The sequence below is a fragment of the Sus scrofa genome, chromosome 2, assembly GCF_054392235.1.
Source record: "Sus scrofa isolate SSC_HxYL_T2T_F1_AM1 chromosome 2, Sscrofa_HxYL_maternal_Yorkshire_Landrace_v2.0, whole genome shotgun sequence".
Classification (NCBI taxonomy): domain Eukaryota; kingdom Metazoa; phylum Chordata; class Mammalia; order Artiodactyla; family Suidae; genus Sus; species Sus scrofa.
In genome coordinates, this window is record NC_139384.1 from 82,260,957 (window position 1) to 82,276,243 (window position 15,287).

At 46.4% G+C, this 15,287-nt stretch overlaps 1 protein-coding gene across 4 annotated transcripts in view; it reads left to right on the top strand.

Moving 5' to 3' along the window:
* INSR (insulin receptor) overlaps positions 1 to 15,287 on the top strand; it is a 142,729-nt gene that overhangs the window by 17,582 nt on the left and 109,860 nt on the right. For all 4 annotated transcript variants that reach the window (XM_021083940.2, XM_021083941.2, XM_021083942.2 and 1 more), the window contains exon 2: positions 81 to 632. In XM_021083940.2, coding sequence (XP_020939599.1) covers positions 81 to 632 — 552 coding nt within the window. The remainder of the gene's footprint in view (positions 1 to 80; positions 633 to 15,287) is intronic.

Consider the following 15,287-nt stretch of genomic DNA (forward strand, 5'->3'; position numbering starts at 1 on the left):
GGCCCTGCCACTAACTCTGATAAACCTTCTTGGGGTGTTCACTTACCTGTCTTTTGCTCTCTGCTTGTTTGTACTTCTAGTGTGCCCAGGGATGGATATCCGGAATAACCTTACACGGCTGCACGAGTTGGCCAACTGCTCGGTCATCGAAGGACATTTGCAGATCCTGTTGATGTTCAAAACGCGGCCCGAGGATTTCCGAGACCTCAGTTTCCCCAAACTCATCATGATCACTGATTACTTGCTGCTCTTCCGGGTCTACGGGCTGGAGAGCCTGAAGGACCTGTTCCCCAACCTCACCGTCATCCGGGGCTCACGCCTCTTCTTTAACTATGCGCTGGTCATCTTTGAGATGGTTCACTTGAAGGAGCTTGGCCTCTACAATTTGATGAACATCACCAGGGGTGCTGTCCGCATCGAGAAGAACAATGAGCTCTGCTACCTGGCGACCATTGACTGGTCGCGCATCCTGGACTCTGTGGAGGATAATTACATTGTGCTGAACAAAGACGACAACGAGGAGTGTGGGGACATTTGCCCAGGCACTGCGAAGGGCAAGACCAATTGCCCTGCCACCGTCATCAATGGGCAATTTGTCGAGCGGTGTTGGACGCACAGTCACTGCCAGAAAGGTACGTCCGCGTTCGCGGAGTTAGCTGTTGCCTTGTTTATTCCAAAGAAGCTGCAAGCATTCCTTAGCTCAGGTGGTGGCAAACCTTTTCTGCAAAGGCTCGGGCGTTAAATCCTTTGCACTTGGCCACCTCTGTGGGCTCTTAGTGCAACTACTCAGCCCTGCCATTGGAGCCGGAAAGCTGCCAAGCGCCCTGTGCAATAAACAGGTGGGCGTGGCTATGTGTCAATAAAACTTTATTAACAAAACCAAGTGGCGGTCCAGACCGACAATTCCTGAGCTAGACAGTTGAATGTTCCTTTTGCTGGAGAGAGCAGATGAGTGTGGGCCTTGTTGTTGGAAACAGATTTATTTCTTATCGGATAATAGAAGTGAGATTGTTCATGGTAGATGTTTGGAGAAAGAAACGTGTTAAGGGAAAAACACAAAAGCAAAAACAAACCAGCAGCCTTTCTTTCTTTTTTTTTTTTTAACTCCATGAATTTTATTATATTTATAGTCGTACAACCATTATCACATTTTACATTTCCATCCCAAACCCCCAGCCCATCCCTCTCCACTCAGCCTTTGGTAACCATAAGTTTTTCAAAGACTGTGAGTTAGTTTCTGTTCTGCAAATAAGTTCATTATATCCTTTTTTTAGATTCCACATATAAGTGATAGCATATGATGTTTGTGTCTCACAGTCTGACAAACTTCACTTAGCATGATAATTTCTAGGTCCATCCATGTTATTACAAATACCAATATTGCATTCCTTTTAATGGCTGAGTAATATTCCATTGTGTATATGTACCACATCTTCTTTATCCACTTCTCTGTTGGTGGATATTTAGGTTGCTTCCATGTCTTGGCTATTGTGTATCGTGCTGCCATGAATATTGGGGTCCATGTATCTTTTTGAGTCATGGTTTTCTCTGGATAGATGCCCAAGGAGTGACAAACCAGCAACCTTAATTCCACCATTACTTGGGGATACTTCCTGCTAGTGGCTCTGTTGTGTCTTAATTAACTTGACTTGTCATTGGGCATTTAGATTATTTCTCATTTACACTTTTCATCCCTCAATATTCAAGAGGGATGAATATTTTGGTGTCAAAGCTTTATCAAACCTTTTTTTTCCCCCTGCGGGTTTTGCTTTTCCAGAAGTGAAATTTCTGGGTCAAAGTTTCTTGATACCGATTGCCAAATGGCTTTCCGGAAATGTTGTACCAACAGGCACTCCTAGCATTGGCTGGGAGGGAACACCTTGGCCAGCTTCTAGTGTTGTTTGAAAAATCTTTCCTAATTTACTGAAGGGAGGAGCTGATATTTGCATTTCTTTGATCGCTATCAGGGTTGAACCTTTTACAACGTGTTTATTTATCACTGGGGTTTTCTCTTCCTGTTCATATCCTTTGTCCATGTATATTTTAGTACCTTAGTGGTTTTTGAAATATTAATCTGCGTGCAGTTCTCATAGATGAAGCCTGCTAACTCTATGCCAAGTACTCTGACGTTTTTGTTCTATGGTGAAAATACTCTGGCTGTCAGTTGTCAGAGAAACTTAAAATGTTGATGGTGTTCGGAGCTGGATTTTCACATGCTTCTCATATTATTTTATGCTCAGAAGGTCCCTTTCTATCCATAAAGTGAGTGTTTTTTCCTCCAAGCTTTCTATCTTAACTTTAATTACTATCATTAAAAAAATTTTTTGTCCTGGGCATTTGGGGTCTGTTTGTATTTCTGAATCAAAAACGGTATCCATTTTCTCCTGAATAACCAGTTGGGGTCTCAGTGCCATTTATTGCAGAAATTTACCCCTTTGTCATTGATTTGGGGTCCTGTTCTGGGTATCCACACTATGTCTGCCTTTCCTTGCACTGAGGCTCTTACTAATCTACTCGCTGTCATTTCATAATGTTTTGATATCTTGGAAGGCTAGTTCCACAGACACACTCGTTACAGGTTTATTGTTTTATTGACTCTTTCACACATTGTGCAAGTCCCCAGGGAAGAGTTAGGGAATGTGAGATGGAGAAAGTGAGAGGATGCCTTAAGGGTTATATCACAAAAGATGAGGGAAGAGAGAGAAAGGAGGGTCTTCTTACCTGAGCGTGAAGCTACGGGGAAGCCACACAGGGTGAGTCCTGAGCAAAATCCATGGACTCAGCAGGGCGGACTCCTTGGAGCTCTGGGGAGGAGTCCTTCTATGCCAGAGATGTTGGATGAGATGAAACAGGAGGTGAGAGAGCGGGAACCTCTCTTTTCAGAGCTTGGTCAGCAAAGGGAACGAGAACTTGGAAGTTTGGGAATGGGGGAGGGAACGATGGTTAGTATATTGTGGAAAAAAATCTTGAGGATGTCGGCAGGTCAGGGTCACAGAGAAACCAAATATGACTGAGAAGGAGGATCAAAGCTAGGGCAAAGTCTTGGCAGAAGTAGAGGACCACCCGTGGGTTTGGAATTTCTTAGAAGAATAGAGACTTTGGAGGTGGGGGTGGGGTGGGGGTGAATAAGTGGGGTGGGAGAGACCATCCAGGTGAATTTGGAGGTTGGGCAGTGGCATTCTCTGATGGTGAGGGGAAGAGAAGCTGTGTCAGACCTGCCTTATCAGGAGGACTCAAGGCTGGGCTGTGAGGGGAGTTCTTTTATCCTTGTTTTAGAGACCAGAGAGGTTACTTAACTTGTCTAGGGCCACACAGCTGGTAAAAGGCATCTGGGGTTTGCAGCACTTCTGAGACACAAAAACAGCGTGTGTGTGTGTGTGTGTGTGTGTGTGTGCGTGTGTGTATTTTATTGGGGGGGGCCTCTGTTTAGAGATGGGTGAGCTGCTTATAGTGGGGGCACCAGGGAAAACGGTGACCAGCCTTTTAAGCCAGTGCTCCTTTCTGCAAATTCTCGTCGTTTGAAATGCTCCAGGCCTCACACGTCTTGAGATATAATTTAAGACATTCCTCTAGGGATTTATTTTTGTACCCATTTTAGTCAAAATATCCAGGACAGTATTACCTGCAAAAATGTCCCTGATGTTTCCAGCAGGGTTTAGTTTTGTTTTAATCTTGTGTTTTTGAGAACAGGGCTTGTTTTTCCAGCACTGGGGGGTTTTGTCACCGGGAAAGGTGTGGCTTTGCATGTATGGCTTGGCTGAGACCTGCCAGGTATGAGGTCCCTGCATCTGGTATCGACGTCAGCTGCTCCTGGTTCGTAGTCAGTAGTGGGGTCCCTTAGGGGAGGCACTGTCCTTGTCGTGGTAACAGGTGTTGAGAAATGATTCTGTTTTGAACCAACACTCTTGTCTGTTGAATACAACTCAGCTCTGGCTTTTCTTTCTCCTTTGATTTCTTTAATTGTGCTTTTATATATATATAAAAACATAAAATTTGCCGTCTTAAGCATTTTTTATTTTTTTCCATTTTGGCTGCCCCGCAGCATATGGAGTTCCTGGGCCAGGGATTGAATCCAAGCCGTAGCTGTGACCTATGCCACGGCTGTGGCAACACCGGATCCTAAACCCACTGTACAGGGCTGGGAATTAAACCTGTGCCCTGGCCCTACAGAGATGCCACTGATCGCATTGTGCCACAGTGGGAACTCCTTAACCATTTTTGTCTTTTTTTTTTTTTTTTTTTTTTTAAATAGAGGTTCCCAGGCTAGGGGTCTAATCAGAGCTGCTGCTGCCGGCCACAGCCACAGCCACAGCAACGCGGGATCCAAGCCACCTCTGCGACCTACACCACAGCTCACGGCAACGCCGGACCCTTAACCCACTGAGCGAGGCCAGGGATGGAACCCACAACCTCATGGTTCCTAGTCGGATTTGTTTCTGCTGCGCCATGAAGGGAACTCCCACTGTGATATGTTTTGAGCTGCTTCCTTTCCATCCCTCTGTGGTGTGATATTTGGGGTGGAGATGCCAGCAGAGGTTAAATGCAAGGAGTCCTGGATGAGCTGAGTGGAGATGGAATCTAAGTAAAACCAGTCACGAAATGTGTTTATCGTGCACCTACTATGTGACAGGTTTGGGACGGGGGGGAGCGGCCGTTGCCTCCATGGAGAGGGCCTTTTGGTGGCAAATAAAGACACTGAATATGTAATTTGTTGGGGTGGGGGGGAAGTTACAAGAGGAAGATTGGGGGGTAGGAACATGGGGTGAAGCCCTGTGGTGTGTCATGAAGAGCCTGAAGGTCCGCCTCACTGAACCTGTTTCCCACTGGTTACAAGGGTGGTCCAGAGTCCTGTTCTGCTGTTTGGTACTCCTGAGCTGGACCAAACCCACGTTTCCCCATCTGTAGAGTGGCGATCCTTATAGGCGTTGCTCATCAGGGTTGCAGTTTGGGAGGTTAAATGAAATGATACATGGGGTGCGCTTAGCCCAGCCCCTGGCACTTTGTCAATGTTCTGGAAGCTTCTCCTTGGCACCCTGAGTCCACCACCCTGCCGGGGCAGACCAGCCGCTGGGTGAGTGCCTGCCAAAGCTTGGCTCCATTTCTTGACGTTGGTCTTGGAGCCGGCAGAGGAGAGCCTACTGTGTGATCGGCTGATGAGGGCTGGGGGCCCGGTCCTACAGCCCTGAGGGGAGGAGCATTCCGGTGCCCTGGGGACCTCAAGCTCTGGGCTTTTGAGGGGACCAGAGGCCAGAGGGCTTGCTGGACCAGCTGCACTTGCCAAACCCACTGGCCTTCCCCCACCCGCAGAGGCCACCCCAGCTGCTTGCTGCCAGTCAGAGGGGTGGGTGAGCCTGGGGCATGCTGGGTGCCAGGAAGCTGGTTGGTGATACCACATACGGACATGAGCAAGAAAGCAGGAGCAGAAGGCAGAGGGAGGCGGGTCTCTCCTTCCTGGAGTTTGCTCTTCCATTCGTGTTTGAAAGCTGGGGGGGGGGGCTCTCTTTACATTAAACACTAGATCTTTACATGCATGCAAGTCACTCTTGAAGGGTTCGCTTTTAGGCAGAGCTTTGAGCTTCATATTGAAACTTTTCCTCCTTTCTTCCATTTTTTAACTTTGCCTTTGATATTGTCACAATCAGAATCTTCTTGGCAGCAAATGCTTATTTTGTGCCAGATACTGTTTTAAGTGCTTTTTGGGGGGGAGGGTACAGCTAAAATATTTCTTTTTTTAAGAAAAAATTTCTTTTATTGAAGTATACTTGATTTACAATGCTGTGTTAGTTTCTGGTGTATAGCACAGTGAGATATATTATATATATATTCATATTCTTTTCCATTATGGTTTATTACAAGCTATCAAATGTAGTTCCCTGTTCTGTATGATAGGGCCACCCTATCATTTTATCCATTTTATATATAATAGTTTGCATTGCTAATCCCAAACACCCACTCCATCCCTCCCCCTTGGCAACCACAGAACTGTTCTCTATGTCTGTGAGTCTGTTTCTGTTTTGTAGATAAGTTCATTTGTGTCATATTTTATTTATTTTTATTTGCTTACTTTTTTTGGGCCATGCCTGTGGCATGCAGAAGTTCCTAGGCCAGGGATCAAACCCTCGCCACAGTAGTGACCTGGGCTGCTGCAGTGACAATGCCAGATCCTTAACCCACTTTGCCACAAGAGAACTCCCATTTATGTCATGTTTTAGATTCCACACATAAGTGATATCATGTGATATTTGTCTTTCTTTTTCTGACTTATTTCACTTAGTATGAGAATCCCTAGGTCCATCCACAGATGGCATTATTTCATTCTTTTTTAATGGCTGAGTAGTCTTCCACTGTATATATGGAATATACATGTCTTCTTTATCCAAATGTCCAAATGATGGACATTTAGGTTGCTTCCATGTCTTGGCCATTGTGAACAGTGCTGCTGTGAACATAGGGGTGCATGTATCTTTTCAAATTATACTTTTGTCTGGACATAGACCCAGGACTGGCATTACTGGATCCCATGGTAACTCTACTTTTAGTTTTCGGAGGACTCTCCATAGGGTTTTCCACAGTTGCTGCACCAATGCACATCCCACCAACAATGTAGGAGGGTCCTCTTTTCTCTGTACCTCTCCAGCAGGTATTCTTTGTAGACTTTTTAATGATGGCCATGCCGACCAATCTAAGGGCTCTGCTTAGGATACCACAGCAAGTTTTCCCAGCGATTCCTCCTTACAGATGAGGCCTCGGAAAGTGAAGCCACTTGCCCTCGGTCCCATCACTAGTAAGTAGTAGAAATGGGATTTGAACCCGAAACCCAGGTATTCTGACTTGGAATCTGAGCTCTTGACCAGTGTGCTTTCCTGCCCTCATTGTGGAACATTGGGGAACTGCAGAGAACAAAGAAACCTGGGGCAGGGAGATACCCTAGAACTTGCCTCTGCCAGCATGCTGGCTGCCTCCTCTTAGGACCCTTCTCATCCTACGTCAGCTGCCTCCCCAGACTACATTCCCTGGAAGACAGGACCATGGCATTTATTGCCGTGTTGCTAGCACCTGTCATGTAGATAAACAATGACATCTTTGACCACTCATTAGTAGCTCATGTGTATTGAGGACATACTATGTGCTAAGCCCTGGCTAAGCATTTGATAAGCTCTGCCTCATGGAATCTTCACCATAGCCTGTGAAAAGACCTGCCTCCCATTTTGCAGAAGGCTTGGGTAGCAGTTGAGAAACTTCCTCTAGGAGATCTTTCCTGGATGGGGTTGGACCTCAGTCTTGTCTGGTATAAAGCCCTTGCCCAGAGGTCAGCAAACTGTGACCCAAGGGCCAGTTTAGCCCTCTAGAGATTTTTGTATGGCCTGTGAGCTAAGAATGCTTTTTATACTTAAAAAACAAGTTGAGGGGACAGACAGAGAGAACAGACTTGGGTTGCCAAGGGAGGGGAGGGGGATGGAGAGGGATGGGGTGGGAGTTTGGGATTAGCAGATGCAAACTATTATATATAGAATGGATAAACCACTAGGTCCTACTGTATAGCACAGGGAACCATATTCAATATTCTGTGATGGGAGTTCCCATTGTGGCTCAGCGGGTTAAGAACCCGACATAATGTCCGTGAGGATGCAGGTTCGATCCCTGGCCTTGCTCAGGGGGTTAAGGATCCAGCATTGCTGCAAGCTGTGGCATGGGTGGCAACTCGGATCCTGCGTTGCCGTGGCTGTGGCGCAGGCCACAGCTGCAGTGGCTCCGATTAAACCCCTAGCCTGGGAACTTCCATATGCCGCATGTGCAGCCCTAAAAAAAAAAATATGGGATGAACCATAATGGAAAAGAGTCTGGAAAATAATCTGAAAAAGAGTATATACATGTATAACAGAATCCCTTTGCTGTACAGCAGAAATTAACACAACATTGTAAATCAACTGCACTTCAATCAAATAAATCAAAAAAAATAAAAACATTGAGGGGGAACTCTAAAGAATAGGATTTCAGGAGAAGTGGCAATCATATGTGATTAACATTTTGCTGTCCCCCCATAAAGTGTCATTAGAATGCAGACTTGCTCAGTCGTTTATTCCTTTATGTCTTGCCCATGTGGCTGCTGTAGTAACAGACCGTATGGCTCTCAAAAGAAAAAAGAAAGTGCCAACATTGGTTCTTGGCTGTGTGCCTTATAAAGGGGCACCTTTTAGGGTCAAGACTGTTTGTGGTGGAAGCTGGGAACAGCTCAGCATCAGGCCAGCAGGGTCCCTCTGCTCCTTGCTGACCCTGAGGGGAGGGGGCTGCAAAGTCAGGAGCTCTCAGTGTGGCTGGTGAGTTAAAGCCCAGCCAGCAGGAGATGTCACAAGGCAAGCTAGACCCCCCCCCTTTCCCCTCTAAGTGAGTCATCAGACCAGTGGTTCTAGACACGTTTGGTGGCGGGGCACCCAGAAAACATCATGTTCTCTAGATAACACTGCAGAATATTGACAAATTCAGTTCCTTTGTGGCTACGTCATTGTAGTGCATGCAGAAAGCAGACGAGGCCAACAAGTGCACGGGATCTTGAATAATAATAATTACTAGAAAAAGGCGGCAGATCGTGTAGCACCATTTGGGTGTTTTGTTCATGTTTATCCCTTTTTTGTTTTGTCAGAGATGGCTTTCAAAATCTAGGAGAGAATTTAAAGCCCTCTACAGAAAGAATTTTGTGGGTTTTGTCATTTCTCTGTCACTGAGATGATTGGAAATTTTTTTTTCTTTTCTTTTTACAGCTGCACCTGCAGCATGTGGAAGTTCCCAGGCCAGTGGTCACATCGAAATTGCAGCTGCTGGCCTACACCACAGCCACAGCAACACTGGATCTGAGCTGCATCTGTGACCTACACCACAGCTGGCAGCAACGTAAGATCCTTAACCCACTGAGCGAGGCCAGGGATTGAACCCGAATCCTCAGGGACACCATGCTGGGTTGTTAACCTACTCAGCCACATCGCAACTCCTGGAATTTTTGAAATGAACTTTCAGTTTGGGAGATGATTGGATTTTGTAGAGCAGGAAAGAATGAGAGCTCTAGCGGGTATGTTTCAGAACCTCTCCTCCCTTCCCGAGGATTGACAATAAGTTGCCACTGGCATTTGCAGCAGGAGAGAAGTTGTCCCACATTGGGATGGTTGAAAAGATGTGTTTTGGGAGTTCTCCTATGGCACAGAGGGTTAAGGATCCGGTGTTCTCACCTGCAGTAGCTTGGGTCACTGCTGTGGAGGGGATTCCATCCCTGGCCTGGGAACTTCCACGTGCTGTGGGCACGGCCAGTAAAAAAAGATGTGCTTTGGTTTGGGAGGAAAAGGATGCTTAGAAAGAGGGTAAGAGAGAAGGGTGTTCCAGATGGATGGAGAGAGAGGCAATGACAAAACACAGAGGTCTTGGCATCCCCTGTGGCTCAGACGGTTAAGGATCTGGTGTTGTCACTGCTGTGACTCTGGTTATAGCTGTGGGATGGGTTTGATCTCTGGCCCGGGAACTTCTGCATGCTATGGGTGCAGCAAAAACAAACAAACAAACAAACAAAAAACCCACAGCGGTCTTGTGGGCAAAAGTAAGGGAGGCTGCCTCGTGCTGTGAAGAGAGGCTTAGACCAGCATGTGCTCTGAACGCTGGAAGTTTGCGGGGCAGGTGTGATGGGGAGATGCTGGAGGTCACGTTTGGGGCCATATGCAGGTTGGGTTGTTCCCATTGTTCTTGAGTGGACAGCTGTGAGGAGCCAGGAATGTTGCTGGGACCCCAGAATCCTTGCTGAGTCTGGGAGAGGGTCAAAGAAATACCTATATGGAAACAAGCTAGGTAGGCAGAAAGTGTTTTGGGAGCTCAGGGATGCACCAAAGAGAGGTCGACCAGTTGGCTGCAGAATCACCTGGCATCCTGGGGACAGTGCTGTCCAAAAATTTATTCGTAGAGATCCAGACTTGACAGTTCTAGCACATGCTCGGTTTTCTGGAGGGAGCTTAGGCATACCCATGGATCTGCCATTTCACTTAGAGAAATAAATTGGCTCAATCCTTTGGCAGAAGGTAGGGTCGCGTTAAACACATAGTTATGGAAAGGTGCCTGTCTGGTAACTTGGTAACTGGTCTAATGAGTTTTTCTTTTTCTCCCTCCTACTTGACAAAATTCATTGACCAGTTCTTTCCCACCGTGTCGTCAGACCCTTTGTCAGAGTTCAGATCTGTTCTTTGTGGCTGAACACCTGAAGTGCCCCAGGGAGAACCATGGGGACCTCAGCGCCTGTCAGGCTGGGAGCCCAAGTGCTCCTTAGGTCAGCACTTCTCTCTCCACCCACCTGCGCCTGATGTAACATCCCCTTTCCCAGTAAAAGGGAATGGATGTGGGTGGTGGGGCAACATTGCTTGACCTCCTGTCTCTCTCATCATTGCCTCACCCTCCCCTTGACCCCTTTCTCCATTCCCCCTACCCACCCCCCCACCTCCCCTTCCTTCCTCTGCTGCTTTTCTTGGGCTTTTAGTTGGGCTTAGGGTCCGTGCTTGCTCAAGCTAAATGCCCACATTGAGAGATAGATAATGTCAAGAGTGGGAAACAAAGAGAACTGATTCCCATTGGGCCCCCGTCATCCATCATGGATGGGGCCATAAGAGCCACAGTACATCGGGCTCCTTTCCTCCAATGCCAGGTTTGGAAAGTGGACTCTAATCTCCCAACCCAGACTCAAGCCACAGGCCATGGAGGCACGGGTGGGGGGTGGGGGGTGGGGGGTGGTCATCACATTGGCTTTGGGGAGCACCTGGCAGATGAAGCCCACAGTTGTCAAGTGCCTGGAGGGCTTTTGGGTAGAGGATCATTTCACATTTTTACTATAGAAGTTTTGTATTCTTTCTTTTTATGGCTGCCTCTGTGGAATATGGAAGTTCCTGGGCCAGGGGTGGAATTGGAGCTGCAGCTGTGGCCTATGCCACAGCCATGGTAACACTGGATCCCAGCCACATCTGTGACCTGTGCTACAGTTTATGGCAGCAATGGATCCTTAACCCACTGAACGTGGCCAGGGATTGAACACGCATCCTCACAGAGCCAATGGCAGGTCCCTAACCCACTGAGCCACAGCGGGAACTCCAGAAGTTCAGTTTTGTTTTTTGCTTCTTGTTTGGTTTCGTCAGGGAGTTCTTGGGTCTTGAATGATGGCTGCAGTGTAGAAGGGGAGTTTGATTGACAGGCTTTACCTATGGTGTGTTTCCAAGTGCTCACCTCTGAAGGAAACTGTTCTCTTTGGAAAATCTGATCACGACAGTGTTTCATGTCCTGGCACTTAGTCACATTGGCACCGAGTGTGTGCAGCAGCGGCATTGTTTATTGACCACCTGCAATGCTTGTCCATAGGGAGTGGGACTCCTGTCACAGGTACTTTATTACTGGTGACAAGGTTAAGGGGTTTCACATGTGCAAAGAAATTGGCTATCAGAACAGGAGATATGCAAAGCAGGCTTGACCTGAAGCATTCAAAATTTCTTTTTTTTACATCACTGATATGTGGAATCTAAAATATGGCACAGACAAACCTACCTACAAAACAAACAGACTCACAGACATAAAGGACAGACTTGTGGTTGCCAAGGGGGAGGAGGAGGGAGTGGGAGGGACTGGGAGTTGGAGGTTAGTAGATGCAAACTATACATTTAGAATGGATAAGCAACGAGGTCCTGCTGTATAGGATATAGCAGGGAACTATATCCAATTTCGTGGGATAGAACACGATGGGAGATAATATGAGAAAAGAATGTATAAGAATTCCCGTTGTGGCTCAGCAGTAATGAACCTGACTAGTATCCATGAGGATGAGGGTTCAATCCCTGGCCTTGCTCAGTGGGTTAAGGACCTGGTGTTGCCTTGAGGTGTGGTGTAGGTCAAAGATGTGGCTCAGATCTTGCGTTGCTGCGGCTGTGGCGTAGGCCAACAGCTGCAGCTCCTATTTGACCCCTAGCCTGGGAACTTCCATACGCTGCAGGTGCAGCCCTAAAAGACAGAAAAAAAAGAAAGAAAGAAAAAAGAAAAAGAATGTATATGTGTGTATGACTGGATCTCCGCTGTACAACAGAAAATGGCACATTATAAACCAACTATACTTTAATAAAAAAATATATACATATAAAAAATAATTAGATTAAAAAGATTAAAAAAATCTGTTTCACTGTAGTAAAACACACATAAGACTTACATTAGTGACATTTAACACATTTATAGCGCAACCATCACCACAATCTAGTTCCAGAACTTTTCATCACCCCACAAAGAAACTCTGTGCTATTAGCTGTCACCCTCATCCCCCTCCCACCAGCCCCCGGCAGCCATTCATCTACTTTCTGTCTCTGCGGATGTACCTCATCTGCGTGTCTCATATCAATAGAATAATACAAATGGCTTCTTATGTCTTTCTTCTTTCACTGCACATGGATCGAAGGTTTATCCACATGGTAGCAGATACCAGGACTTCATTCCTTTTTCTTGCTGAGTGATATTCCATTATCTGGCTATACCATGTCTTATGTATCCATTTACCACCTGCTGGACACTTGAGTCATTTCCACCTCTTGGCTAATGTGAAGAGTGCTGCTCCTGACATTTGTGTACCAGCTTTGGTCTGAATCCCGATTTTTCAGCAGAATTGCTGGGCCATTTGGTAGGACTATGTTTCAGTTGTTCTGTGTTCTTGGGTAGAGTCAAAGTTTCTTTCTTTTTTGCTTTCCTTTTTTTCTAAACATCATTTTATTATCAAAGAACACACAGATTCAGAGAACCACACAAAACGAATGCACAGTCTAATGAATTTCTCCAAGGTGAACAACCTAATAACCCCTCACCCTGGTTGAGCAATAATTCTTTGCCAGCAACTCTGCCTCCAAAGACCCTTCATGGTATTCATCCCAAACACAGCCCCCCTCTCCCCCTGCAGTGGCCACTGTCCTGTCTTTTATAGGGATCGCTCCCTTCTTTCCGCCTAGTTCTATCACTCGAGTGTGAATCTCTAGACAATATAGTCTTGCCCATTAAAAAAAAAAAATGGATATGTCATTTGGGGTCTATAACCAGTGATTCTCAACTGGGAATGCTTTTGTCCCCAAGGGGACACTTGGCAATGTTGAAAGACAATTTTATTTGTCGAAAGTTGCAGGGAGGGGGTGCTGCTGGGGTCGAGTGGGTGGAGGCTAGGGTTTTGCCCCCAACCCTGCAATACATGGATGGCCCTTGCCACCTAGAATGATCCGGCTGCAAATGTCTGTAATGCTAAGGTTGAGAAACCCTAGTTTATAGGGCCACCCCTCAGCCCTTTCTTTCCCTTCTACTCTCCCTGTTGGAGAACAGGCTCTTCCAGCTGGAGCATGTCACCTGGTCTGAGTGTTGTTGACTGCCCTCTCATGGCATAGTTCAGCATGGCCCTCTGTCCTCTGGACCCAGAGCCAGGGTCAGACTCAGGTTCCATTCCTTTGGCAGAACTATTTGCAACAGACTTTTTTTTTTTTTTTTTTTTTTTTTTTTCCTTAGGGCCACACCTGTGGCACATGGAAGTTCCCAGGCTAGGGGTTGAATTGGAGCTGCAGCTGCTGGCACCACAGCCACAGCCACGTGGGATCTGAGCTGCATCTGCGACCTACACCACAGCTCACGGCAATGCCAGATCCTTAACCCACTGAGCAAGGCCAGGGATCAAACCTGCATCCTCGCAGAGACAATGTTGGGTTCTTAACCCGCTGAGCCACAACGGGAACTCTGCAACAGGCCTTTCCGAGAGGTGATCATTCTGACCACTCTTCCCGTAGTCCAGGTCTTTTTCAGTCCTCTGACAATTGTGTTATGCAGTCAAAGAGTGCTCATTAGCCTCCCTTTTTTTAGTTTACGATAAACAAGGCACAGACTGAACTTGGTTAACAAAACGTTGTGTTCTTTACCAAGGCAAGTTTTGCTATGAAAATTATTTTTATAAGCAAGGGAGGTATGAAGGTTATTTGCAAAGGAATTTTACAAGGGCGAGGGGAAAAAAAAAAACACCCAATGAGTTGATCTTAGGGTTCGTGGTTGGACAGAAGACAGTGTCGACAAAAGACCTTGAAGCCTAAGTCCGAAGGAAAACAACAGTTAAATCAGAGAAAGGAAAGATATCCTAAGTGGGGATGAAAACGATAAAGAAAAGGTTGGAGAATTTGTCTTAAGGATGCCCATGTGGTTCGGATGAGGGCATCATTCTTCGCAGATGTTCACAGTTTTGAAAGGATGTCTTTGAGACCCACAAACCTGGAGCTCTGCCTGATCTGATCTGGGGACTTCTGGCCATTGGGGACTTTTGATTTACACATGTCTCCAATTGGAGATTGTGAATACCAACAACGGGCATTTGGCAGAGTGAAAAATAGCAACTGAGGGACAGCGGACAAGTGGAGGACACGTTGGTATGGTGGCCCTGAGGTCTTGGAAGGAAGGATGAAGAAAGCTTCTGACTCAGGTCATAAGAGTTAGAAAGTCAGAATCAGGAGTTCCCATCGTGGCTCAGCCATAACGATCCCGACTGGTATCCATGAGGACTTGGGTTTGATCCCTGGCCTCCTTCAGTGGGTTAAGGAGCCAGCATTGCTGTGAATTCTGGTGTAGATCACAGATGTGGCTTGGATCCTGTGTTGCTGTGGCTGTGGCGTAGGCCTGCAGCTGCAGCTCTCATTCAACCCCTAGCCTGGGAACTCAGGGGCAGCCCTAAAAAGACCAAAAAAAAAAAAAAAATTCAGAAAAGAAAATCATGAACTTGAAGAACAGACTTGTGGTTGCCAAGCGGAAAGGAATGGAGTGGGATGGATTTGGAATTTGGGGTTAATAGATGCAAACTATTGCCTTTGGAATGGATAAGCAATGGGATCCTGCTGTATAGCACTGGGAACTGTATCTAGTCACTTATGATGGAGCATGATAATGGGAGAAAAAAGAATGTATATATGTATGTGTGACTGGGTCACCTTGCTGTACAGTAGAAAATTGACAGACCACTGTAAACCAGCTATCATGGACAAAAATAAGAATCATATTAAAAAAAATTTCAGAATCAAAGAAGTCAAAAAGGACTTCAATTCTTTCTCTCCTGGAGGCAAAGTGCAGATGTTGCCTACACAGAGGCAAACACCTGCCTAAGTTTTCCCTGATGCCGTGAAGAAGTTCTAGAAAGGAGTCCAGCCAGCCAAGAGTGGATAGTGGGAATCAGTTCTTCAAGACCTGTTCTTGCCAACTGAATAAGTGTATCATGGCATTTGCGG